This window comes from Alexandromys fortis, unplaced genomic scaffold, assembly GCF_014885135.2.
Source record: "Alexandromys fortis isolate MF-2015 unplaced genomic scaffold, M_Fortis_MF-2015_v1.1 scaffold_1, whole genome shotgun sequence".
NCBI lineage: Eukaryota > Metazoa > Chordata > Mammalia > Rodentia > Cricetidae > Alexandromys > Alexandromys fortis.
The window spans coordinates 35572513-35599589 of record NW_026067927.1 but is presented as its reverse complement, the minus strand read 5'-3'; the positions used below and the strand labels follow the sequence as shown (position 1 = coordinate 35599589).

The following is a 27077-nucleotide window of genomic DNA, read 5'->3' as shown; positions in this document are numbered from 1 at the left end:
CAGCATTATAGTTTGAAGTAGCAACGAAATAAGTTTTATGGTTCCAGGTCACCAGAACATGAGGAACTAGGAACTGTGTTAAAGGGTCACAGCACTGAGAACACTGTTAAGGGATGTCAAAGAAAGGAGTTGGTTCTCATGAGTAATTGCTGCTCTGGCAGTTCACTGCCCTTTGACTGATGAAGAGAAGATGAGGCTTAGGTGAACTTGGTTTATTATCTCCATTTTTTTCAACAAGGTCTTCAATGTGACTCCAGAAAACAGCCTTGTACATGATCAGTATACAGCACTTTTGCATTTATATAAAGTCAGTGACAGTAGATGCCTGACACCTGACCATGGCAACAGTCTCTGACAATGGATGCCTGACACATGTCCCCGGACATGTGCTCTAACAATGGATACTTGACACCTGTCCACAGAACACGCTCCGACGGGTATCTGACACCTGTCTGTGAGGTCTTCTCACTGCTTACAAGGCAGTGTGCTCTCCCTAATCTGCTTAACCCTTGGGGAGACACCTGCTCCCGGTTCCTGGCCGCGGACTGAGCAATCCCCTTACAGGTGACACTGTTGACTAGAATAGTGGTGGTCAAGAGTTTTGCTTCAATACCTACTGAGAGAGCTTTCGAAAGCTTTGGAGATATGCATTTAAAACCTTGACAGACTCTTCATAAGAAATTTAAGGCTGTTTCTTGGTATGCTCTCTTTCTCTTGCTGTATGTGTGTTTATTTATATACACATACACACACACACACACACACACACACACACACACATATAGTCAATTGTTTGTATACATTCAGGAGAGTCAGCTATCCAGTACAAATTCACAGCAAAGCAGTGTACTATTTTACTTACCATCCTTTCACTTACCCTACAGAATTTAGTTCTAATATAATATTTTATTAAAGTGTGTGTGTGCATGCATGTGCGTGCGTGTGCCTGTGCTGTGTGTGCATGAGCCACCATTCGAGTATGGAAGTCAGAACACAATCTCTTTGATTGTTCTCTTCTCACACCTTTTTATAGGTCCTGGGGACCAAGCTGAGATCACCAGGCTTATGTGGTTTGTGCCTTTACCTGCTGAGTCATTTCACTGACCTCATATACTGTATCTTTATGCCTAGTGTTTTAGCGATGTTTGTAGCAGAGCATTGCATATTTCAATTCATTTGAAATTGTTCTTGTGATCTTATACTAAACAATGCACGTTTTCCAAGTTAACACACTTAATAGTATACATTTAATTAAACCAACAAATGCATGCTAGGTTTTAGAGAAAAAATTAAATTTTATTGGAAAACAGCTTGTAGTAGAATGATTTCCTCTCCAGTTTGTTCAGGGACCCTAAGTTGTATGGATTGCTAAGATGAGACAAAGGTCAGCATCCTGTTCTTTAGCACGAGCTGCATTCCTTGCAAACCTTGCTTTCTGGAACGATGAAATGATGATAGAGAGGTCTGTTTCAGCAGCGCTTTGTCCTCCTCTGTCCTGGTACAAAGGTCAGGCTAGCAGTCTCCCATCAGCTAATGGACTTAGATTTACAAGTGAGTTACAGAGACAGCATGGAGATTTCGCTGTTGTTAGTACGCCATGCTCACCGCTGATAGCAGCTGACATTGGTACATCACCATTAACTGCTCCCCCCAGTGTGCTTTTTGGTGATCTCCAGCTGTCAACTATGATGGATCTTTAGTTTTGTTGAAAGCAGCAGCCGTGTGAATGGCTTTGCCAGCCTCTGCTTTCCTCACTCAGACAGGGTATCTCCAAAGGCTGTGGCTCCCATGCTGTTCTTGTCTACCTGGCTCTCAGACAAATTCAAGCCAAATTCAGTAGGAAAATGAACCAGCGAGAACCTACATATACGTCTTCTGGCTCTCCTCCTTGATACAGTGCTTTTGTCTGATCCCCAAACCCTGGAGCTGTAGGCCTAGTTTATTTAGTTTATGGAAGGCCAGCTATTACTATTACCAAAGCAGTCGTCACTGCTAAAGCAATAGACAAAATTAGGTGTTTTTTTCCACTGCAGGGGAGCCTGCTATGATACAGTGCTTATGGATTTGAATCGTAAGCAGGTACATGGCCAGGACATGGGCCTTGTCCTGAGCTCACTGTCCAAAACCACCATTCTGGAAAGCAGAGCCCTTTGTGATGCCCCTTCCTCATCATCTAGGCAGGTGTTTGCCACCCAGCTAGGCCTCAGCCGCATCTTCTTGATCTTCTCCCACTGGACCTTTCTCGGGATCCATGGACTCTGATGATCTGGGGAAAGGAAAAGGAAGGAAGCTGAACTGTCTAACTAGAAGTCCCAGCATTCCCACTGTCCTCATCTGATAGCTGAATTAGACAACCCACAAATAAGTGAGATCCATTCCTCTTCGTCTCCATCTGTGTGTCCCCAGAGCCACGTGCGCTTTCAACTCTTACTTGGGCGGTGAGAGGTGAGGGACCCAGGGCAGAGGAAACACACTGGGGAGCTGAGAACAGAGCCCCTGCTCCTCTGGGGAGTTCCTCAGGAGCTCCAGGGCACACCGATTTCAGTCTGCATGATGCTGGAGAGAGCGTTAAAGTATGGCCCCATGGAGGGGGGGGGGACACAGCAGCCTCCATGGCACTCTCCCAGTGAGCTGAGCTCTAGGGAGGAAATGGAAAAGGGCTTTGGCTACTGTCTGCTCTCTAAGAACTCAGCTGTGTAGCCCAGGTTGCCCTAAACTAGTGGCAGTCCTCCTGCCTCAGCCTTCTGAGCACTGGATTGCAGTAAGTCATGTGCAAGTATCTAAAACGGGGAGCTCTTTAAAAACCATTAGCAAAGAGATATTATTCTGAATTTATGAAGTGATTCTATTCTAAGTTATTGGAAATTTAGGTTTGCTTTTAAGAATTTTTTCATATAAGTAATAAATATACAATTAAAATTTTTTTTTTGCATAAACCTCTGGGCTCTCAAAATAAGTCATAGCCTCCACTGTGGGACAGGCCAATGTTTTTTTGTTTCCTGTGTTCTCTTAATTGGTAATGGGTGAGGCCTGGGGTTGTCTCATTAGGAAAGAGAGCTGTATGGCCCCTGCCCAATGGTTCATGTTCTAACTCTGTGCTTTGTACAAGAAGAAGCAGGGAGAAGTCAGCAAGGCAGCCAGCGCAGACAGTACAACGGAGGGCACGCCTGCGGATGGCTTTACTGTCCTCTCCACCAAGAGCCTCTTCCTCGGCCAGAAGGTAGGCAGACACCGCTTAGTCTGCTCCAGGGCCCTGGGAGAGAGGGCACAGGCTGAGATTCCTGGGTACCACTAGCTCAGAGGGTGGGCAGACCAACTTAGCCGGGTGTGGGGGGTTGACTTTGGAAGTAGTCCCAGGGAGGGGGTGAATGCTGACAGAATCACCAAGCTGGGTCTGGATTCTGGCAGGTTCCAGGGAGGGGAGGTGGGGGACAGGACCTGGGGCTCAGCCCAGAGTAGGCGCCACTTCCCTGGAGTAGGCTGGTTATCAGGGGGCATGTGCAGGGGAGAGACCTTATCCAGCAGTTCTGGTGGGCTCTGATCTGATGCAGGGAGCTGGGTTGATTTTAGACAAACTGACAGGTGGACAGGGACTTCTTCACTGACCCACCAGGCGACCCCTCTAGCTAGTCGTTTGTTTTAACCATGGGCAATATGTTTTCAGCCGCCCCAGTGATGCAGCTTTGCCAGGACGCCATGGTTTTGTAAAAGTTGATTCACTTTTATTGAAAATAAAAATGATGCAAAGGCTTTTAAGACCTGAAAATGAGAGTTGGTTAAAAGAGGGGTGGGGATTGTCTCAATTAAACAAACAAAAAAAAAAAGATAAAAAATCTTTAAGGACTGAATTCGACCTTGCAGGTTGGTTTGCTTAAAGGTGGTGTAAATTGGTTTAGAAGCTGCATCATTTTTAGGTCCTCACTGTCAGTTTTATTTTGCATCACAGTGCCACCATTTTCTTGCTCGCTCATTGCCAGTTGTCCCCAGCCCTTCCCTCTGTCACTAATTGCACTCAGGCTCTCATGATGCAATTCCTGCGGTGACTGTTCCGGAATCTAACCGTCCTCTTTACGTTTTATAACCATCATCTGTATTTTGTGTGCATTTTTCTAAGGCAGCAGCAGCTCTAGTTGTCATCTTAAGGTCTGGGACTTTGAAAGTTGAGCCTCTGCTCGGCACTGAAGGCAAACAGCTGGGTCTCCTTCCACTCATTCCTTTAACAGGTCCAAGCACAGTGCCTCAGGTGCCACTGATGCGTGAAATCCCTGTTGTTTAAGACTAGACACCGATGCTCTCCTTCCCTAAGGGAATGGTTACCCAGGGCCAGGAGACCTAGTGAACAGGTAGCCCTGCTCAGTCTCTGGGTTCACCTACCTTCTTCCTCAGCTGCCCTGTCCTCTGTCACCTCCTCCACCCTGGCCTCTCCCGATTCTACTCCATTCCACTGCCACCTCAGCTAGAATTCACATTTGCCTCACTGGAAAAGACACAGTTACAGAGGGAAAGCACCAAGCTATGTCAGGCCAGTGTGCCAACACAGATGTCCTGTGGGCTCTAGCAGTTCAGAAAGACATGGGATCATGTCCACATCCGGGCTGTTGTCTGGAGCCCTGCTGAAGATACCTTGCTTGTGTCTGCAGAGCTGGGCATGGCAGCTCTCTGCAGTTCTTCCTCCTGGTCTGAGTGCAGATTGGGTACCTCAGGGAAAACACCGTAAATCTCTTTAATACTCACTGTCCCTTTTGGGCCTGGCAGGGTCCAGAAAGCCAGAGAAAGGTGTTGATGCTTCAATAATTTGCAGACGGTCTGATAAGTAGAACAAAGGCATCAGGCTAGTCTGCCTGATGGGCCTGACTTTTGATAAAGACTTACTGAACTAGAACCTAGAGTAGAATGGTCAGCCCTGAAAAAGGCACTGAATGCCAGCCAGCCTGTTTTCCTGGACATTTAAACACTTCAGACTTTTGGAGGTCATGAAACTCCCCTTCTTGCTGAATGTGTGTCCAGAAGGATGTGCTGACCCCCACGGTCCCCAGATGAGGTCCCCAGAATTACTCACTGCAAACAGAATTTGCATTACCTCAGTCAGCCTGGGCACCCACAGTGGAAATTAGGGTGCTTCTGTCTTTTCAAGAACCCCCCCTCCGGTAGCCCAAGGCAGAGTAAGTGCCATCCAGGACATTACTCTGCAGCAGCACTTCCAGGCCCTTTGCTGGCTTTGACTGTCAGGCAACAAGTTTTAGTGTGTAGTCCTGTGGGGCAGGAGTCATAAAACGGACCTCGGAGTCACACAAAGCACCCTGGACACCTGGCTCAGGCATTAGTTTGGGTTTGGAAAAATGTTTCCGGAAGTGTTCTATAGGAGCACGGTTGTGATCCCCTGCTCTGTGACAGTGAGAGCAGCACTTGAATGTAGCAAGCAAGCCAGTGGAGAAAGGCGACACTGACCTTCAGCCCTGTGAGCCTGATTGCTAAGCTACACAGGAGGAGCCAGTCCGGGGCTTAGAAGCCTGGGCTCTAGTTGTTGGTAATGATGCATTTCACAGACTGCAGCCTCAGGCGCAGTCACCCTCATCACTCCGTGATGGCCGTGCTCAAACATGTTTGAATTTTTTCCCCCTTTTTAAGAAAACAGTGTTGTGAGCCCAAATCCACAAATATTTGCCTTGTGGTCCCACCGAGACTTGACTTCTCCTTCACCCTTTAAAAACCTCACGGTTTATTTAAAGCAGCAGCAACAACAACAAAACCACTTGCAGTGCATGCATCCGTCTCTGTCAGCAGTGGTGCTTTGTTTTGTGGAGAAGCTGTCTTTGAAGCAGCTGGGAAATCAAGTTAGGGAGGGCATAGTTCAGGATCATGGTACAGTGCTAGAGGCCCAGGTGTCAGGTACTGGGCATTCCCTTTGTCCCATGCCACTTCTTCTGAGGGTGGGAAGTTGGCAAGAGAGGGGGAGGCTCTCAATCCTGTCCCTCCGTTCAGATCACTGGACAGCCTCTGAAGTAGGACAGGGCATGATGATGGGGTGGTGCAGCACAGCCCCACCCTGGCCTCTGGCACTTTCTGGATGTTCACGTCTTTCTGGGGCACTGCTTGGTCACTATTTGGTACCCCTAGGCCCAAGGCTCTGGGAGGGTTTAGGCTAGAAACATGGGAGACATAGGGACAACACAGACGTGAAGACAGGAGTGGCCTGATGTGGCTCCCCTTGCTTCTCTCACCAGTCTCTTGCCTTTTCACAGTGCAGGTTGGTTGTTTGGTGAGGGCATGGAGTATTGGCTTAGTTTGTTTTTTATCCAAATAGTGTTTCCTTGGAGTCTGTGCTCATCCTCCCTTCTTCCCAGCAGGAAGGAACAGCCAGGCCCACAGGGTTGAATGCATCTGTCCCTGGTCCAGAGCTCCTGATTCGCAGCTTCATGAGGAAACCTGGTGGCTTTCTTCTGCTGCCTTAGGGATGTGACTAGTCCCAAATCACCGCGAGGTGCTAGGAAGAGGAAGCCCTAGTGAGGAAACCGGGCCTTTCCTCTGTCTTTGAATCTTTCTTTGGCCAAACAACCACATTCGTTTTTACCAGTGCTTTCTCCCAAAGGACTTTGAGAGTCTAACAGCTTTTAAGGATCAGAAATTTGGGGGAGTATTTCTCTTGCATATAGCTTACCAATTTTTTTTCTTTAATAACAAAATGTTTGGCCCTAGAAGTTCAACACCTGGGGGCTCAGTAGCAGGAGCCATACTGGCTAGTACTCCATCTACTCTCCTCCATAGTGAACATCAGGACAGGGATTCAGTCCTGCTGCCCCGTGCAGGCTCAGGCACTCCCCAAGCCTAGGCTTTGGTGCATGTGTACTGCTTCTGCTACAGTTGATGCCACTGAAGGAGCAATTCAATGACAAGACAGAGACTGTGAATGTGCAAACGTAGCCACACCTGAACCTACAGAAAAGACAGGGCAGTAGAATCCAGCACCCACTGCTCTTAGTTAATGACCAGGGGTTGCCATGGCAGCAGAGCAACACTGGGAGAAAGGTCAGTGGCCCTTCAGAAAGACCCAGTGATGGGGCAGACACAACACAAGGTATTTGTGAGCCACCCACCAGCCTCAGTGCTACCTGACCTGTGAGGTGAAATTATTTTTAAAAAGATATATTGTCTTTCTGGAAAATGACTGGGTTTCTTCCCTGGCATCTCCAGAGCTCCATTATGTGACTAATGAACACATAGAGTTAAATGTTCCCAAGCAACAAACTATTCTTGCTCTTTGCTGTCCCTGAGTAAGATGGAAGGAAGGAGAGACAGCCAGCAGCTACAGTGGTGAAGAGAGCCTTAGAGACTTGCAAACACAAGACAGTGGCACTTTGTAGCTGTATACACAGCCAGGTAGGGTTTCTTTACCACCTTAGTGCCCAAGGACAAGGACCCTGCCTCCCCCTTCACCGAGCATCCTGGTTCTGGGTCCTCATGGTTACAAGTTCCTCTACAGGAAAACTACCAGCTTTTTTCACAGGCCAGTGTGGCTTGTGCTTCCCTTTCACCCTAAGCAACACCTGCAGGTTCTGAATGCCCCGCCTAGCTTGCTTCCCCTAGCAGCCCGTGGCACTGGACTCTTCTGTTTGAAGTAGATCCGCATTAGCAGCGGCTCCTGTTTCTCTCTGCCCAGTACACTGTGGGCATTACCGCCTCACCCGTGTCCAGGGCTCATCTCTCTGCACCTTGCCGGCTCTCCTGTTATTTCCCACCTCATGCTTCTCTTTTCAGCTGAACCTTATTCACAGTGAGATCAGTAATTTAGCCGGCTTTGAGGTGGAGGCCATAATCAATCCTACCAATGCTGACATTGACCTTAAAGATGACCTAGGTAATTGGGGATGGGGTTTGGCACCACCAGCTGTCAGATGAGAATTTATGGAACCCAGAATTTAGACTTTTCATTTGCCTAGACTTAAGCATGGTCAAGGCAAACCCCCAATCCTTGATTGGCATTTGGTTGTAGACCCTAAATATTGATTCGCTCTAGGCCACTCTGAACAGAGACGGTCTCTTAAGTCTCGATTATGATTGGCTACTTCTCCTGGATTGCAAATACATCACCATCTAAATTCTCTTCCATAATGATCAGACTGGCTGCTGGTTTCTTGGGAGGGATTTTAAAATGTGTTTTTTTTTGGTTTGTTGTTCTTTTTCTTTCCTTTTTATTTTTTATTTATTTATTTTTTTTTAAGCTGAGAAATCTCAGGTAACAACAGAACAATAGTTTCTCCATTTGAGCTTGGTTAGAATGGCACTCAGGGTGCGGCAGAAAGCGAGCTAGCGTTTATGTCGTGGACTGTCCTTACTCAGAAGCAGATTTACCAGCCCTGTCCTCAGCCTTTGCTCCCGCGCGGTGTGTGTCTGGGTGCCTCCTGCAAGCACTGTGGCTGAGGGGGTGGTAATCAGAAGGGCAGACTCTTCTGAGTTTGTTCCATTCAAGGAGAGCAGACATTCAGCACAAGATATCCCACCTCTGTGGTTTCATGCATGAGAGGAACTGTAGCTCAAAGCATGATAAGTAAGTACCCGTCTGGGTACAGCCTTGCTGGGGCTTACAGGCTTTTCAGATGCCTCTTGGGCAGTGTCACCCAGCACCAACCACAGGATAGTCTCTGTGCCTTCTGCTCTCAGCTGCAGCTGCTTTTGTCCTAACCTGGTGGGTTTCTCATCAAGGGGCCACTCCCACCTACACAAACTGGCCTTTGCCGAACACCCAATCAGAAGTACCCCAATCAAGATATGCCTTCCACCTGCCTTATCCAGATGCCGTCTGTAAAACAGAAGGGCAGAAGCTATAAATGGTATCGGTTCTGTCCAAAATACATTGAAAAGATTCGCTGGGAAAAGAGAACGGCCTGGAAAAATATTTCTGCCCGTTCAGTGAAAAACTACGGGCAACTCTGGACATGATCTGGGCTGTCCTGAGCTCTTATTTCAGGGGAGGCAGAAATGGTAAATCCCGAGGAAAAGTCAAGCCTCCAGGTTGATTGCTGCAGACCAATGGAGAAACTCATTGTTGTGGTTGGCCTGACAGTCCACATTTTTTTTCAAAGCAGATGCCATGTTTTTGTAGCCTTTTCAGTGGGGTGCCAGCATTGTACAGGCTTCTGCAGGGCGAAGTGGGGCATCGTTGTTTTATTTCTTTTAATCTTTGGAAATGATATCATATGTGTGTTTCTCTCTTTTTTTTTTTGACTTGTCATTCAAATGTTTAATTTAAACATGTCACATTTGATATTCCTCCTCCTGTCCTCACTCCCATCCACATGTGCGCACACTGCGTGGACTGATTGCCCCTTGGGCTCATATGTTGGAATCGACCAGGTAGGCCAGCCCTGCCATTGGGGCCTTAGTAAATGTGCCTGTGCGTGGGTCTCGGTCCAACACAGTTGATCTACATTTGTTTACCTGTTATAGTTGCAAGTTGTTCAGGCTGACATTGCCTCGATCGACAGTGATGCTGTCGTTCACCCGACAAACACTGACTTCTACACCGGTGGTGAAGTAGGTAATGCCGAGCTGGGTGCTGCCGAGTGTGTGTGTGCATGGTCGGTCGGCCGCGCAGACAGCTTGATCCTCTGACAGCTACGCAGGCTGCATTCATTTCACACTTCCAGCCGTCCCGACCTTCCTGGGGCCTTCGTCCCTGGGTTGTGAACTGGAGAAGTACAGCTGGCCATCAGCCAGTGCAGCGTGCAGCTGCCCCGTAGGCACTTCTGGTTTGGAAGCTGGCTCAGCGGCAGCATTTCTTTCTCCACCTCACGAGGTACTGCTCTGTTGGAGACTGGGTTCCCGCAGGCCTCAGTGACAGGCAGGCAGGGCCACTAGTGTGCCCTCGTTGGAACAGACGTGCAAACTCCCATGCACAGGGCTCAGTGCCCACGCCACTGTCATATGTCAGAAGATGTTTGTTCTTCTAGGCCTCACAGACTAGACACACAAAGGGGTCAGTCACTCTTTCTAAATGTGTTCCCACATGCAGGGTTTCAGCGAGATTCAAGGTGGATTTAATGAGCTGTCCTTGGACACCACTTTGAGAAGTGTCCTGCTAGACACAGGCAGCACTTGGCTCCCCCCCTGGCAGCTGGCACCTGTGGGTCCAGTGTGCTCATTGCTCAGTGTAGCTGAGGTGACAACTTGAGGGACTCAGCATGGCCCTTAGGGTATGTCGCAAGATTCCCCACCTAGGAAGAGCCTGAATCCTAGCTTCACTGCCCATTATAAGACCTGGCCAAGTCATGTGAGCCCCCACACCTCCTTTTCTCTCCTTGGTAATGAGGGTCTGTGAAGACCACACAGCACCTATATGGTGGCTCCTGGATTGTGCTTCCTGGTGTCCTCAGTGTTCCGTGCATCTGTGACCTGACATAGGGGTGCTGGGCCTCATCAGTGTTCTGAATGTGGACCCAGAGAGAATGGTGACATTCCAAGTCATTACCAAGCCCTGTAACCTTGAGAGATGAGACGAGGAGTCCTGGGCACTGGGCACAGACAGGCTGGGCCCGCACCGCCCAGCTTGGCTCAGTGTCACCAGCAGAGCCTATGTTTGCACTTGGTTCAGATGTGCGAATTGGGCTTGTGATTCTCCTGGGCATTTTGGACCTCAGACACGGATGGAAAGTGAGCAGATGGCAAGTGTGCCATGCCAAAATGAAACCCGGCTGCAGGCAGTTAAATCCCCTCCTAGGAAGGCAGCTAAAAGAAAGATGTTTCCTTTCTCAAGTCAATAAAAACTTGATGGGAAGGAAGTACTTATTTGGAGAAAAGTAGTAAATGAGCGGCACAGGTCTGGTCTTGTGAGCTGGGAATGCCTGAGGCCTGCTCATCCTGTCCTCCAGGGTGTTAGATGCAGTGGGGACCCTGAAGTCCCCCAGGCAGAGTGTCTCGCTGGCTCCGTGAACGGCTCCTGGTCAGCAGAACTGAGCAGAGGGGAAGAGGTATAAGTTTGAGGCAGGGTTGCAGCCCATTAGTGAGTGACATGAGATGCAAAGGTGGCGTCCCCAAGCTGGGACTGGTCCATCGCTGTCACAGCTAGCAAAACCTCAGGAGGAGGAAAGACTAGCAGACGGGAACCCAGTCTTCCAGAGCCCACCTCTGTGCTCTCTGCCGAGATCCAGTCCAAACTAGTACTGACCTCAGATACCTCGTACAATCCCAAAACAACAATGATCCAGATTCATGCATGGCCTCAATTGGCTCCAGCTCCCACTTGATGTGAGAGAAGGGAAAGAGGAAGCTAGGAGGAAATGGCTGCACTTTGCGTTTTTGGTGTGAATTCCTGAGTCCTGAGACTGCTGGAAGAAGGGATTCGAGTGCAGGAATGCTTAGCCCAGTGATTAACTTTACCCATCAAAAGTTCTTTCTAACAGTGAAATAGACCACAGGCTGAGCCTGACATTTGTCCAAGCCTAAATTTTTGCCTAGGCTGTTTTGAACACTGATACTTATGCCTGCTTTCTAAGCATGAAATAATGTTCTTGTTCTCCTGGGAGTAACACATGTTTATGCTTGGGGGCAAATCAGCCGATTGCTTTATGATTAACCCTGAAGTTGAACCTAAAAAGCAAGAGCCTTACATTAAGAGTGTTGACAATATGGTTGAAAATGGGCCTGTTTCTTGTTAAAAAGTACACGTGTGTCTACATGAACATGTGCATACATGTGTGTGTGTAGGAGTCAAGTCCTGACTGGGTTGATTGCCTGTGACCTAGGGTTCAGTTTTTAAGTTTGAGAAATGCATTAAGTGTATTTTTAGCTTGCAATTTCACTTGTAATTAAAGCAATATTTCATTATGAGTAAAAAAATTCAAGTAAACACACTCTTCCTAAGATAAAACACCTTTAATTATAAAGCAGCCTATTTTCTTAGGAAATGTTTTATATCTTAGAAGGGAATCAGTGATCTTCACAAGTGAAGAACCTGACTGTTTTCCAAATAGCTCAGTTCTCATCTAAGAGTAGATGTCACAGAGCCTTAGACAGTAGCCAACAGAGTACCGCCCCCTTCACACTTGAGCCAGGCTAAAAGGAAGACTAGACTATGGACTAAATTATTTGGACCCCACGCTTTCAGCTGCATGGACATTTCAGCTGGGTGCTATCATGGTCTCATATCTGGGCCGTACCAGCTTTTGAGTGTGGGGGCATGAGGCCCAGAGTGATCCCCTGAGACACATGGCACATTCAGTTACCACTCTGGTGCTGAAGTTTGCTATGAACATGGAGTAGCAGCAGGTGAAAATCTTTGGAAATGACTTTGAGCCACATAAAGTTCAGGGTGCTTTCAGGGAGGTAAAGGCAAAAGAGCATTCTGAGCTGTTGACGACAGACACAGGATCCCACCACAAGACTCCCGAGCCCGGTCCTGTCTTAGCTCAGGACTCCTGACCACTCTTGTCCACGCACCTTGGGCTGCTGCAGTGACGGTGATGGGTCCAGTCCCTGCCGGTAGCCTTGCTCTGCCTTCCCTGTGATATGTTCAGGGTCTCCCTCTTGCTTCCAGACACTTCCTGGGTTAGTTCACACCCAAGGAACATGCATGTACACGAAACAGTAATTCTGGTCTGGCTGGTACTTTCCAGTAGACCTTGGCCAACCCAGGTACACTTAGACTTTCCAAGATAACTGGGAATCTTAAGGGGAGTATTTCATCCTCTTCAAGGGAAAGGACTTTAAGATGCACAAAACTGAGGAACCAGAGCTTAAGGAAGACGAGAACTGTGGGCAGGACAGACAGGACAAGCTGCTGTCACCACGGCCCACCTGAACTGGGGAGCCCTGAGCTCTGACAGTGCTGGTCATCTTGGCTTTCATAGCAAGCATCTTGGTTTCAGAAAGGCCTTTTAAAAGTTGGGTCCTAAGCAGCCAGCCTTCCTTTTCCAAGCGTTGTGCAATTCCAGTTTGTCTTTAAGCTCTGCTTCTGATGTTTTCATCTTTTTCCTAAAGCAATTCCGAATCATTAATGTAATTAAGAAAATATTGTCTTGAGACCATTTTTTTCTTTCTTTTCTCTATTTATTTAATTCACATATGACACCAAGGCTGCAACATAGGAACTAAGCACGCAGTGCTGGCCCAAGGTGGCTATGGGAACACTTTCTCCTTGGCCTCATTCCAGGAGCGCTGGCTGCTGGATAGGAGGAGCTTGTGCCTCAGCTTCACAGACCTCCTTATTTGGGGCTTCTCCCCGAGATAAGCCCCTCAGCACACTTTTTTGGAAGCCAGTGCCACCTGGTTTGTCACACTGGAAATCAGGCATGTTTGCCAAGAACAGATGTCTCCTTTGTATCTCCAGTGTCCCCACCCCTGTTACCCTGAGAGAGGGGCAGCAGAAGGAACCAGAGCAAACTGTAGTTGCCTAGTGGCCACTGGCTGAGGGCATATCCTTTCTGGGTTTTCACTCTCTGGCCAGCCAGGGCATAGGTTCTGTTTTGCAGCCTTGTGAAAGTGTAGCTTCTCAGACCACTTAAAGTATGTAATCAAGTGACCTGTTCAGTGTCTGTGTGCCACAGACAGAGGGTGGCACTCTGACCCTGCCCTGCCCTTGCCTAGGAAACACACTGGAGAAGAAGGGTGGCAAGGAGTTTGTAGAAGCTGTTCTTGAACTTCGGAAAAAGAATGGACCCTTGGAAATAGCTGGAGGTAAGGTGGGCGGCCCGTGCTCATCCGTGTGGCCCGCACAGTGCTCGGGAGGAGCTGAGAGCAGAGGGCATATAGCTGTGCCACTTGTCTGCGAGGAAGACGGCCTTGACCCCTTAGAACGTAGCCCGTGCATAGTCAGCAGGTGAGGGCCCATGAAAACCTCCTTCATGTAGCTCCTGTCTGGTGTGTCTATCTCAAACGGAAAGGAATTACAGAAGCCAAGGCTGACAGACCGACTGGGAACAGTCGAGGGTGAGACTGAGCCACCTGCAAATCTGCTGGCGAGCCACCTTCCTCAGCCTTCCTCAGCTGTGCTTTTATGGGAAACATAAACACCCATTTCTCTTGTGCCATAACCACCATTCTTGGCTGGAGAGGGAATAAAAAGACTGGGGACGTCCATGGGGGATGGGCTGAAATCCAGAAGTAGGGCTCAAGTTTGGGAACCTTGGGTAGTTAGGTGTGAAGAACAGGGCTTCCTGTGTCCATCCAAGGGAAGGGGTACCTGCTCTGCATGAAAGACAGACCCTCCCTTCCTCATTTCAAGCTCTTGTTCCTTTGTTTTTTGAGACAGGGTTTCTCTATGGAACTAGCTGTCCTGGAACTAACTTTGTAGTCCAGGCTGGCCTCACACTCAGAGATCCACCTGTTTCTGCCTCCCAAATGCTGGGATTAAAAGGCGTGTACCACCACCACCCAGCTCTTTTATCCTTTCTTACTCTGCAGTCCTGGATGTCCATTTTGTCAAGGCCCTTTTTTAAAAAAGTAAATCTTGACTACACGTAGACATTAGTAATTATATATAATGTCTACAGAGGTCCTTTCAGGAGAGACAGCTGGCCTTGCCCAGCAATGAAATACCACCTGCATCCTTACTAGTATCAGCATCCTGGGGCATGGGAATATGCCGTGGGGCACGGTGGGCAGAGCACCAATGAAAAGCCTCTTCTAGACAATCTCACCTAAGGCCAACCTTGTACGAGGGTGGGGAGGGTGGACACAGACAGCTGACTACAGCAGAGGCTCCTGGCTGCTCCTACCCATGCACCCATTGCAGGCCCACGAGAGACTCTTGGCACATGCTATGCTCTGATGGGAGGCAGCCTGGCACAACCAGAGCTATGACTGAAGGAAGGATGTTAGATTTAGAATGGTTCAGATTATTTTAATAGGATTTTTAGGTCTTGATTCTAAGCTATTAGGATTTTGTAGTTACCCAAGCTGTTCTCAAACTTGAGGACTCAGGTGGTGTTCTTGCTGAGATTATACCTGACTTAAACTGTTTTGAAAAGTATAGGAGCTAATTTTAGCCCTAGCTTCAAATGCCCCTTAGGGCCCATGTCACCCTTTAGCCCAGAGTGTGGGAGCCTATGGAGCACAGCCTTACCACTGCAACTGGCACCACAAGACCCTTAAGTGTCTTACGATGCCCCTGGGGCAATGCTGATTATTCAACAAGAGTGCCTTCCTGTAGAGGCTCCAGCACTGCTCCAGGAGACACAAAGACTGGTTCCAGCTCATGCAAGGGACAGAACTGAGGCTGTGCCCTTAGATTTCACGTAGGAGAGGAGACAGTCATGGAGCTGTGCGTCTGGAAACCAGCCCCTCATTCAGAAAGGGAAGCGAGACGCCCTAAAGAGCCAATCTTGTTCTGTCATCGTGGACAGGAGCAGGTCACATAACCAGGCTGCCGCTTCTGCAAAGCCTCACGCCCAAGGCCGTCTTGACCCATGCAGAGGAAGTTAGACATAGTTACTCACGGGCATTCAGTGGAACTGATGTGAAAGCCCCGCGCCATGCTTCTGAGACAGGGACCACGGACATTCCTCTGCAGCTCCCGGAGCAGCAAGTTGAATGCCACTGCTCGTGTGGGGGATGCCAGGTCAGGCTGATGTTGGAGTCATAGCATGGGCACAGCTGCAGTCTTCCTTGGACACAGGCCCACAGAGGCAGCTAAGGGGTCACTCTAGAGCAGGAGAGAGGTGTGGGTTTGGCCTCCTGTGACATGTGCCACTTTCTGTCCCTTCCAGCTGCTGTTAGTGCAGGCCATGGCCTGCCCGCCAAGTTTGTGATTCACTGTAATAGTCCAGTCTGGGGCACAGACAGGTGTGAAGAGCTTCTGGAGAAGACGGTGAAAAACTGCTTGGCCTTAGCTGATGACAGAAAGCTGAAATCCATCGCCTTCCCGTCCATTGGCAGCGGCAGGTATGGGCACAGGAGTGGGTTTTCTGTTAACGATGGCCCCCTTCAGAAGCACAGTCAAAAGAATGCCAAGGAAGCCTCGAGTGGTGTGGTAGGGCTTCCTGCTCTTCTGGGGTTTACCTGGGGAGTCTTCCAACTGCCTGAAACTCAAGCTTCAGGGTAACGTGCTTCTCACTTCTACAGACACCTGTATGTAGATAGCACATACAAATATATACATACACATCATTTAAAAATACAGTGTGCTGAAGAAGAGTTAGACAGCAAGTCTCACCACAGAGGAGTCTACAGACAGACAGACCTCACAGGCTCTTGAGGGGCACTAAGACTCCGGTGGGTTCAAATAGGAGGAGGAAAGCAGGGAGAGAGAAGGACCTTTCCAGCACACACCTGTAACCGTGTGGTTGTTGAAACCTGGATTGCCGTAGAGAGTTCTGGCAAAGCCCTCGTCTTAGCGTTCTGCTTCTGTAAAGACATACAAAGAAAAGCATTTCCCTGGGGCTGGCTTATAGTTCAGAGGTTTAGTCCATTGTCATGGTGGGAAGAATGGTGGCAGACACGATGCCGGAGAAGTAGCTCAGAGTTCTACATCTGGATCAGCAGTCAGCAGGAAGAGAGCCAGCCACTGGGCCTGGCTTAAACTAATGAAACCTCAAAGGCCATCCCAGTGCCACACCTCCTCCAGCAAGGTCACACCTCCTAATAGTGCCATTCCTTATGAGCTTATGGGATTATTCAAACCACCACATCCACTCCCTGGCCCCCATAGGCTTGTAGCCACATTAGAATGCAGAAATGCATTTAGTCCAATTTCAAAAGTTGCTGTAGCCTATAACAGTCTCAGGCATGTTTAAAAGTCCAAACTCTTCTGAGACTCATGGCAATCTCTTAACTATATAACCCCCTGTGAAATCAAAAAGCAGATCATATGTTTTTAACATGTAATGGCACAGGATACGCATTACCATCCCAAACGGCAGGAAAAGGCGCATAGTGAAGAAATATTGGACCAATGCAAGACCAGAAACCAGCAGGGCACACTCTTAAACGCTGCATCTCCATGTCTGAGTCAAAGCGCTCTTGAGATCTCCAGCTCCTTTCAGCTTGCTTAATGCAGCACTTTCACCTGGGCTGGTTCCACTCCCCGTTAGCACCGTTCCTTGACAGGTATCCTGCGACTCTGGTATCTCCAACATATTGGAGTCGCCACAGGAAATCCGGGTGTCACCTTTACAGCTTCATGCAATGGCCTCTAGGCCTCCATGCAGGGACACCCCTGACACATGCCTGGCCTCCTTAGCCATAGAGGGAGGTGGACACAAAGTGGAGCAGAATGAAAATATCCAAAGACAAGCACTCGGGGCAAGGTCCTGCCCCAGGTCCTGTTCATCATGTACCCAGGTGGACTATGAGACCAGTGCTGGGACAGTGTACTCCTTCTGCAGCTGAAGCAGGGGTCGGACTTGGCCATAAACCACTCCTCAGCTCAAGTCTAGACTTGGCTCCGCCATGCCCTGCTGACTAATGGCAGAGAAACTCCCGTTGAGCATCTCAAGGCTGTCTGGGGAGGTTTGAGAGCTGTGCCGTGGAGAGGGACAGGGTTCCTCAGAACATCAGGCCCTGAATCCTCTCTGCTACCAGCCTGGAAAGGCTGGGGCCAGGCACGAAGCACAGTGCAGGCCCTGCAGGGGCTTTGCTGGCAGGAGCTGAGTCCTCAAGAAGCTTACCTGGGAGTCTGTACTGGGCGAGTGGTGTAGCTCGGATAGAGCCCCTCCCAGTTTTGAGGCCGTGTCCCTCCTCTACCTGAGTAGGTTGGGATAAGGACAGTGACTGTCTGAACCCTGTGTTGTGCTGTCCTCCAGGCAGCCTCTGCCTTGCAGGTTAAAACATTGCTTCTTGCCATCAAAAGAAGCGTGGAAGGCAGAGGCCCCTGCTTCACTTTTTGGGCAGTGCTGAGATCTCATTACCTAATGACTCCATGATGGTCAGTCTCTAGCTGTTGCTGACCCTGTTTCTCTGGAGCCATAGCAGACAGAGCCCATCCCCAGCCGTCCCTCCCAGGCCAGGCGCTGTGGCAGATTCTGTTCTCTCTGCAGCCTGCACTGGTGACGGGCCCTCCAGTTCCCAGTGTTGTTCACATGGAGACCAGAACCAGACCCCACAGTGTAGATGAGCTCGAAGGACTCCAGCTCACACCTGGCAGCACTCTGCAGGTGCCATGCCAAAGCAGGAGCTCAGCCCAGCAGAGCTGGGAGCCCCTGGGAACTCAGTGGGTGGCTGTGTCCTCTGAATATCTCCACTCCAGTCGCTTGTCAACACCGTGCATAGACAGCATTTCCAATCGGCACCAGAAAGCCGAGTGACAGCTGACATGTAATACCAGCTCTTGGAAGATGAGGAAGGAGCCTGGCTATAGCGTGAGACCCTACCCTATCTCCTGGACACACAGCAGAGTCGAAACCTTCCCAGTGCCCGAAGACAAGTGTCTAGTCATGCCACAGAACTTGTTATAGAACTGGATGTGTTAAGAGGTGTCAGGACCCCTCCCAAAGTAGATTCAAGCTCTTTATTTTTTATTTAGCAGAGCTTCTGAATCAGAGCTTAAACAGTCATACTTGCCGGGCAGTGGTGGTGCATGCCTTTAATCCCAGCACTTGGGAGGCAGAGGCAGGCAGATCTCTGAGTTTGAGGCCAGCCTGGTCTACAAGAGCTAGTTCCAGGACAGGCTGCAAAGCTATAAAGAAACCCTGTTTTCAAAAACAGAAACAAAAAACAAGCCATACTTATTGCTTCCACCTCCCATAGAAGGTCTGTTGTTTGGCATTATGTTAATGTGCTGTGTGACCTCTGGTAAATGAATCAGTCTCTCTGTTCTGGGCCTTAATAAGCGAGGCCATGGGGGTCTACCCTTCTTCACAGATGGTTCAGAGGCTCAGTTAATTAATGTTTCGGATGCGCTTTGATCTGCCCTGATGAAAGGTGCTTCTGAAGAGCAAGGCATAGCACCCTTTATCAGAGGTAATAATTTCACGCTCTTTCATATGGCTATTGGGAAATTCTTAATTGAAGCATAAAAGTAATTCCCATAAAAGAACATCTGTTATTACAAACTTATTTACATTTTTCATGGAGTAAAAGTTTTTAAAAATAATCAATGGGAAGCTTTTAAAGGGCAGAATGCCAAAGGCAGCACATGTGCAAGCTCCTGGCCACATCTGTCAGGCAGACCTCGTCCCACAGCCGTGCAGGCAGCTGCCCCTGCTTTCATGGGGAAAGGATGGGATTATATCTGGCCAGCCAGTAAATCACAGGGGTTAAGAGGGGAATAAAATGACTTGTTTGTGGCATCCAGTGTCTCTGGCGTAGAAGTCAAGGGAACACAGTGACACTCTGGGGAACACTTCCTGGAGGACGTGGTGGTCCCCAGACGTGCTGGCCTGCTCCTGTCACCTTCTGGCTTTGACTGGGGCCGGTGGAGACCCCATGCCTATAACCCTGGTCTTGGTCACACCTTGCCATGTTACACACAAGGAAGGGACCCATCTTGGCAGCACACAGGAACTCTGGGCGCGGGGGGGGGGGGGACTTGTGCTACCCCTCCTTCTGATTTATGAGCATAGAAGGAAAGCTGGTGTTCTTCAAACACCATTTATGGGCAACAGAGCCCCGGGCACTGCAAGCTGCTTTCTCTCCACTGTTAAATCCATTCAAAGGTCAAAGAGCGAACTTGGAGGGCAAGGCATGTGCCTGAGGTCACACGGCTCATCCTTGGCTGAGCTAGAGTTTGCTGTCAGGCAGGCTGGACCCCCTGCGTGCCCACTGTGGATAGATTTTTCTGGGAAATGTGGCGAATCTCAGCAGTGCCTGAGCTGCTAGGGCACAGCAGTGTCCTGTACCCAGGTGTGGCTTTAGAAAGGAGACCGGCACCCACTGTGAAGTCCCGTGGCCTTGCGGGAATCGCACACGTGAACACCAAGGTTCCAGTGCTCTTCGCTGCTCTACAAGATGTAGCCTGGGCAGCTTCACAGGCAAACCACTCAAAAGCCACAGAGAACGTGGGGAAATGGTAAAGTCTTGGGGACAGCAGCATGGCGCAATAAAACTGGCCGAAATGATCACATAGGTGACAGCAATGTCCACTCATTACCCAGAGCTCCCCGCTTCTCCTTCCAAGGCACCTGTCTGGGCTCTGTCTCAGATGTGGCTTCTGACAGGTTTTCTGGGGTCTCCAGCTGGCCTGCTTCTCACAATGGCCCTTCACCCCCTGGAAGTGATAAGGCTTAGCAAGGCCTACACAGGAGAGGACTCTGCAGACTAGGGGAGCTGGAACACACCCCATATATGGGTCTGCTGAGTTCAGCTTTCCATAGACCCATCTGCCTGACCTGACAGAGCCCTTGAGATCCCTTTGCACTGGGCCAGATGTGGAGAAAGGGTTTCTCAGACACAGCAGCGGTGACCCAAAGGACACTCACATGGCCCTAGTGTATGCCAGACAAGGCACAAGACAGGTAGAACAGGGGGCAGCCCTGCCTGAGGAACATGAGGTACTATGAACACAAGCCAGAGACAGGTAAGACCAGGAGAGTCTGGGAGGGGGATCCCAGGTGGCCCTAGTGGCCTCTCCATCCTCATCACACCTGAGAACACCAGCGCTCACGTCCTGATGCTCCTGCCCACGAGCAGCTGAAGCCTGAATCTACCTCCAGAGCAGGAGCCCTGAGCCCTCTCAAGTCTGCAGCTCACACAAATCAGAAAAGAAAGCAGAGACCGGGCAAGACTGGAGTGACCAGATGGGAACTGAGGCAGTATCTGTACCTGTGCTTTTCACGCCAACAGCCAGAGACCCACAGCCCTCCAGTAGAGCTGGGCACCATACCCTGTTTACAGTGCTTACAGGGGCTGGGGTAGTCCTTCCACCACAGGAACCTTATGGATGATCCTGGGACACCAGTTACCTCTAGTGGGAGCCTGGGCCACACCCCGATACTTAACACACATTATCTTGTCTTGCCTTCTGCCTTCACAGGGCTGGGCAAGTCACAGACAAGGGATCACTGTACAGCCAAGAAGTCTGCATCTCTCGGCTGCCCTACCTCTACCATGGGCTAAGAGCATGTAGTCAGGTCTCCTATGTGCTGCATAAGGGGCTAGCCACGGCACTGTGGCTACAGCTGCCCTCACCTTTTGTGGGGATGGTGGGTGAACTGTCAGCATCTCACACATCTGCCAGCAGCGTGAGGAAAGCGCCTGCTTCGCTGCTGCCTCCCGCTGTCTCCATGGCCTCAGCAGGCTGCTTTAGGGCAGGTTCACATCCGTGCAGGGCAGGGCAGCAGGAGGGCATGCTGGGTGTGTGTGAAGGGTGCCGCTGGGGTAAACTTGCAAGTCCAGACTGGCAGCCCTGCCCTGCAGCCTGCATGCAGAACATGGTGCCAAAGAATAGCCACAGACCTGAGGGAGGGAAAGCCGCAGGGAGAGCCCAGCCAGGAGTGCGTGATGCCAACACCAGCTACAGGTTCAGACTTAGGACACAGGAACAGGAAGGAACCTTCCTCCAGCAGTAGTTACATACCCCTTCCAAGGGTCACAGAACTGGAAAGCACTGAAGGTTTGTCCATAAACACTGACCAGCGAGGAGTGACCAGCAGTGCGCCTGGAGACTGGCCTTGCAGTCAGGTAGAGATTGGGACCACAGGTGTCTACATCACAGAGCTCCCATGGGACTAAGGTTAGAGCTGGAAGCCAAGCACAGCAGCTGACTGAGCACACAGGAGGGTAGCCTGCAACCCAGTTCCTCAGGCCCTCCAGCTTTGCTCACCTGAGCATGCGTGAGTCTCCGGCGGAGCATGGCTCTCGTGGATCTTCGCATGCAGAGAACAGCTCCCCCCACCGAGTCCCCAGGTCCCATCTATCTAGGTTATACCCATGGACTGAGGTCTGCCTGGTCTAGCAGCCGTTAGCTGATCCTGAGTGCAGGCTACAGCAGGACACAGGGACACCCCAAAAGTTAGTTGTGGCCTGCATTGCTGGGAAGAGCTCTTGACAACTGGAGGGCAAACTCACCTCCTCCGGCAGCCGTACCCGTCATATCCTCTGTGCTCCTCCATACCGAAGGAAGTCATGGCCCCTGTGCCCAGTTGACTGTAAGACCTGAGAGAGTCGCCTTGGGGGCCTCACTATAGCCCGTATTCCTGTCCTGTCCCTGACATCCTGCAGCCTGGCTAGACTACCAGAGTCACTATTTCCCACAGACTGGGAAAATGCCCTGAGGGGGCACTTTACCCTCTAAGGATGTACTATGTGGGACTGCCCTGGTCTCCTAGGTGACAGCAGGTCACAGAAGAGCTTTTTCCTGCGGCCATGTGACACCTTGAACACTAGCAGCTATGGAGAATGTCACTCCCCAGGTGGTTCGGTATCATAGGCACATGGTGCAGAAGGCTAGCAAGTGTTGGGGAAAACATTCTCACTCCAGTGTGCAGACCACCCCACCTAGAAGTAGGCACCCACCCAGGAAGACCAGCCAATCCAGCAGGTACACCGAGACAGTAGACCGCAGTAAGCAAGAGGATGTCCATGACAGCTACTCTGAGTGTCAAGAGTATTTCCACCAGGCTGGCACCCGTGCACTGCAACTCGTGGGGGTGCGTATGCAGTGTTGATCAGGACCGCCTCGGGCACACATGGGTCCATTAGTGCTGAGCTTCAGGACCCGAGTTCATACTCTAAGTTCCAAGCTCGATGGCATATCAGTGGCAGGACACTGATCTGGAAACTTTGATGATATCCTGAAATCGAGACCCAAAGTTTTGCTCTGCAACAGAGTGGCTACCCTGCCTTGAAGATGGTCTCTGGACCAACAGCCCTTGCTGCTGACTCCCAGTAAGGGGGCCATACACTGGAGGCCAGAGCTATTCAGAGACACCCCCACCCCACCCGTGCCATGATGGCTGACATTGACGGGACTCTAATGCTGGTTCTAACGCAGGGACAACAGAAAAGAGAAGCAGAAGCTTATGCACCCTTGACCATCTTGTGCACATTCAGCGTCCCTACTTACTGATCCCCTTCTAGAACGTTCCCTGGGGCCTTGCCTCCCTGTGATGATTGTATCATATTCTTCCTGTGCCCACTGTTAAATTCCTGTCATCTTGTGAGTGCTGGATGGCTCCGTCTAGACAAAGAGCTGCGATAGCCATGCTTTTGGTTTTAAATGAGTTGCTTGTTAAGCATGCAGCAGGCAGACAGCAAACACCAGACCAGGTGAATCGACCCCAGAAGCCTAACGGAGAGGGCGGGCCAATGGAAAGGAGTTCATAGCAAGCAGCCGTAGTTATCGGATGGGTCGGCAGTGCTCCCCATTGAGACGGTTCCGAGCAGTGCGTCTGGCTTCTCTTTCCCCACTGCAGGCATTTTTTATAGTATGGTTAGAAATGGTTTGCCTTCTGGTGTGCGCAAGATCTCTGTTCTTAATGTCATTGGGCTGTTACTCTTGGCCCTTGTGTCAGAGCCCAGTCTTCCTCAGGGCGAGGAGTCTAGGAGGGACCCTGAGATGACCATGCCCTGAGACGAGAGAGGTCACTCCCAAGCACAAACAATACATGACAGCTCCCTAATCGACTTGTCCCACAAGGACTCTCCATGAACACCTCCAGAGCTCAGTAAACTCCAGCCCAGAGTGAGGACCCTGCAGGGGAAGCTGAGGTGGACTCGTGGAGCCCTGAATGCTGACCACTGTGTTCTCTCCTACAGGAATGGGTTCCCGAAGCAGACGGCGGCCCAGCTCATTCTGAAGGCCATCTCCAACTACTTCGTGTCCACTATGTCCTCCTCCATCAAAACCGTGTACTTTGTGCTTTTTGACAGTGAGAGTATAGGCATCTATGTGCAGGAAATGGCCAAGCTGGATGCCAACTAGGCCAGTGATCCCTAGAGCCAGCACAGACCATGTCCCCTGCCTCCAACTGGAAAGAAAGAAAGAAAACAAAAAAAATAACCTTTGCTCTTACTGGGAGGTGGGACTGCTTTCGTTTTCAGTTTTGCTCATCTAGGGAAAATAAGGTTTTGGTTTCCAGTTTGATTGTTTTGGGCCTTCTAAAATGTTTTCTGTTAGCACTGATAGTCAGCATTGTCCTCGTTAAGCACTGCGTTCCAGACCGTGTCTGACTTAGTTAACCTAGGGGATTTTATAGTTTTCCTTTAATGAAGTCCTGATTAACACAGAGCAGTGGGGAGGACGGTCCCTCTCCTGTGTCGCAGCAGCAGGAAGCCCCATTTGTAATGTGTGTTGTGGTGCTTTACTGTACACCCAGTGGCGTTCTTTTTACTATAATGTTTTTTTCCCTCAGAAGAAAAATCATAAAATTTGCAACAGACCTAACTTTTGTTTACTTTTTGTCTTAATGATAGATTTGAAAATGAAAACTGTTAAAGACAGAACTGAATCTGTTGTCCTTAATTATATTTGCAATTTGAAATTTGTGTGAGTTGATTTAGTAAAATGTCGAACTGCTGTGACTGGCATGTTTTGCATTATTGTACCTGTGTGCCCCAGGCCAGTCTCCCTAGGACATGGGTTTCCTTATCCTACAACCCTGAAGGCTCCCCGATAGTCCCTCTGCCTTGGCTAGTAGGTTGGACATCTGCTGGCCCAAGGGGCGTGTAGAGAATTCATGTAGGAAGCTTCGAATCTCCCGAGGGTGGTCCGGGTGTCTGCCCCGTTTCACAGAGAAGGCAGGCTGTGTACCCAAAAGCCACCCGGGTGGTAAGTGGCGGGTACAGAGACAGCCTTGGACTCTGGGCCAACCTCCTCCTACCCTCCTGACCCCTGTCTAACTTGTGCCTGGGTGCTGCAGATAGAACTGAAGCCTCAAGCCCTCTCCTGGTTTATGTTTGGTCATAGCCCTGAAGGAGGGTCCCTGGCAAGAGGGTCCCCAAAGACATTGTGCCACTACCAAGGTCCCAGATGTCCCCCCACTCCAGGGTCCAAATGCCTTAGCGAAATACAAGACACATTTTACTTCATGGGCACTTGTGACTTAATCTTCATTTGCCTAAAGGCACAGGTGCCGTCTCTCGTTTCTTTCAGAAGTGTCTGTCTAGAAGAGCAGGTAGAACCATAAGGAATATGAAGTACCTGAACTGATGGACGTGAAAGGTCTCCTGCCAGGTGTGGTGGCAGGGGCTGGTGGAGCCCTGTGAAGAAGAGGCTAGTCAGGGCTGGACAGACTGTCTCAAAAACCAGAAGGGGAGTCTCGCAGACAGTCTCAGCAGTAGACACAACCACTTCTAACGCAGACCTCAACAGTGCTTTCCCAGCCTCACAGGAACCCCCCCCCCAGATTGTTGTTAAGTTTAGATCATCTTGTCTACTGATTAGAATGGGGCTCAGTTTGGCACTGATTTCCCAAGGGATGTATCTTTAAAAAGGAGCACGGACTTCAGAGGAGCTGCTGCTCAGTCCTCGTCCTCGAGAGCATCGCTCCTACGTGTAGCTGCTGCAGGCGCATAAGTAGAGACTGCTGTTTGCCCAGAGTTTCAGCATTTGCTGTGTGCCAGGTGCTGTTGTGAGCCCTTCCTGGGCAACAGTGCACACGCTCCTTGTTCTCACATCGAAAAGCGTGGCCTGCTGCGGCCACCTCCCAGCTGAGGGTAAATGATTTGCTTGGGAGACTGCTGCCTGACAAGATGCACGGGCCCGGACACTGATCTCTCTGACAGGCCACCTGGCCTTGGTGGCATTCTAACTCAGAGAAGAACCTCTCAGGCACTTACTAGAAGGAGCCCAAGTTTAAATGGCTTCTTTGAGACTTGGGTTTCTCTACTTTTGGAGTATAGTGAAGCAAGGCGGAGTTTTTGAAGACCCTCCACTAGATGTCGCCCAAAGGACTGGGAAGGGAGCGGAGAAAAGGGCAGGCAGTTTCTGTTCTGGCAAGAGCACAAAAGAATTCATTGCATTAGCAGGGTTTGCACGAACTAACAAAGTCACCTAAATGATTGTCAGTGTACAGTGAATTCCTGGGATTGTGTGTGCTAAAGAAACTTCAGGGAAACCGAAGAGAAGGTCTAACTGGCCGCCTGAGATTCCCTCTGTCTGTGAACCAGCTCTAAATGGGTCATAATGTGTTGTCTGCTACCAGCCTCCTGTTTGGAGGTGGGAGTCACTGCTTCTAAGAAAATCATCTGGGGCTGGAGAGATGGCTCAAGGTTAGGCTTATAACCAAAAGTGTAAGAAATGTATCCATGGGGAGCCTCTTGCGTGCATGTGTATGTGTATGTGTGTAAAAGAAATGTACCTATAGGGAGCCTCTTAAAATGTGTGTGTGTGAGAGAGTGTGTGTAAAAGTACCCATGGGTGTGTGTGTGTAAAAGAAATGTACCTATAGGAAGCCTCTTAAAATGTGTGTGTAAGAGTGTGTGTAAAAGTACCCACGGTGTGTGTGTTTGTGTGTAAGAAATGTATCCACGGGGAGCCTCTTAGACCACACCCAGCCTCCTTCAGAAGACCAGGCTCAAGTTAGTAAACCGTGCACAGAAACTACACTACAGATGACCTGCAGCCCAGGGCATCCTCCTGCCAAAGCCACAGGTAAGTGACAGTGAATGCCACAAAATCTCCACCTCCATCCAGACTTCAGGGCCATACAAATGTCCTTCTGCAGCCCAGGGCATCCTCCTGCCAAAGCCATGGATAAGTGACAGATTGCCACAGAGCCCCCCACCTCCATCTAGACTTCAGGGCCATACACCCTTATATTCCAAAGTGACCCCAGAAAGCAAACATGCCTCCTCTCTTGGGAAATTATGTGTGTGTGTGAGATATATGTGCACCTCTGTGTCCTGCTCTATCATGTTTACTTAAGACAGGGCCTCTTACTGAACCCAGAGCTGGGCTATCAGCCAGCAAACTGGCACGATCTTCCTCCCTCTGCCCCATCACAGTACTGGCATCATAGCCTCATGATGCCACACCTAGAATTTTTATTTTTGTGGGTGCTATGGATTTGAACTCAGGTCCTAATGTTTCCATGGCAAACGCTCTTACCCACTGGGCCATCTTCACCCCTTCCCCTGACTTATTTCTGAAGAGCAACTTTTGCCCTCTGGTGGGGCTCCACCCTGAATAAATCCATGATTTTCTCGGCAGACTCTTCCATGAGCCTTCAGTGACCCTTGGGATCTAACAGATCCCAGAGCTCCAGCTGGGA

At 49.9% G+C, this 27077-nt stretch overlaps 1 protein-coding gene across 4 annotated transcripts in view; it reads left to right on the top strand.

The window, feature by feature from the left end:
* Macroh2a1 (macroH2A.1 histone) overlaps window positions 1-24387 on the top strand; it is a 63469-nt gene extending 39082 nt beyond the window's left edge. Inside the window, exons 5-9 of one of the 4 annotated variants that reach the window (XM_050143563.1) lie at window positions 3110-3220; window positions 9445-9535; window positions 13579-13668; window positions 15699-15873; window positions 23623-24387. In XM_050143563.1, the coding sequence (XP_049999520.1) occupies window positions 3110-3220; window positions 9445-9535; window positions 13579-13668; window positions 15699-15873; window positions 23623-23788 (633 nt within the window). In that variant the 3' untranslated portion in view covers window positions 23789-24387. Of the gene's footprint in view, window positions 1-3109; window positions 3221-7755; window positions 7856-9444; window positions 9536-13578; window positions 13669-15698; window positions 15874-23622 lie in introns of all 4 variants that reach the window. The other 3 variants (XM_050143564.1, XM_050143561.1, XM_050143562.1) reach the window with 3 other exon arrangements.
* Window positions 24388-27077: the final 2690 nt, after the last annotated feature.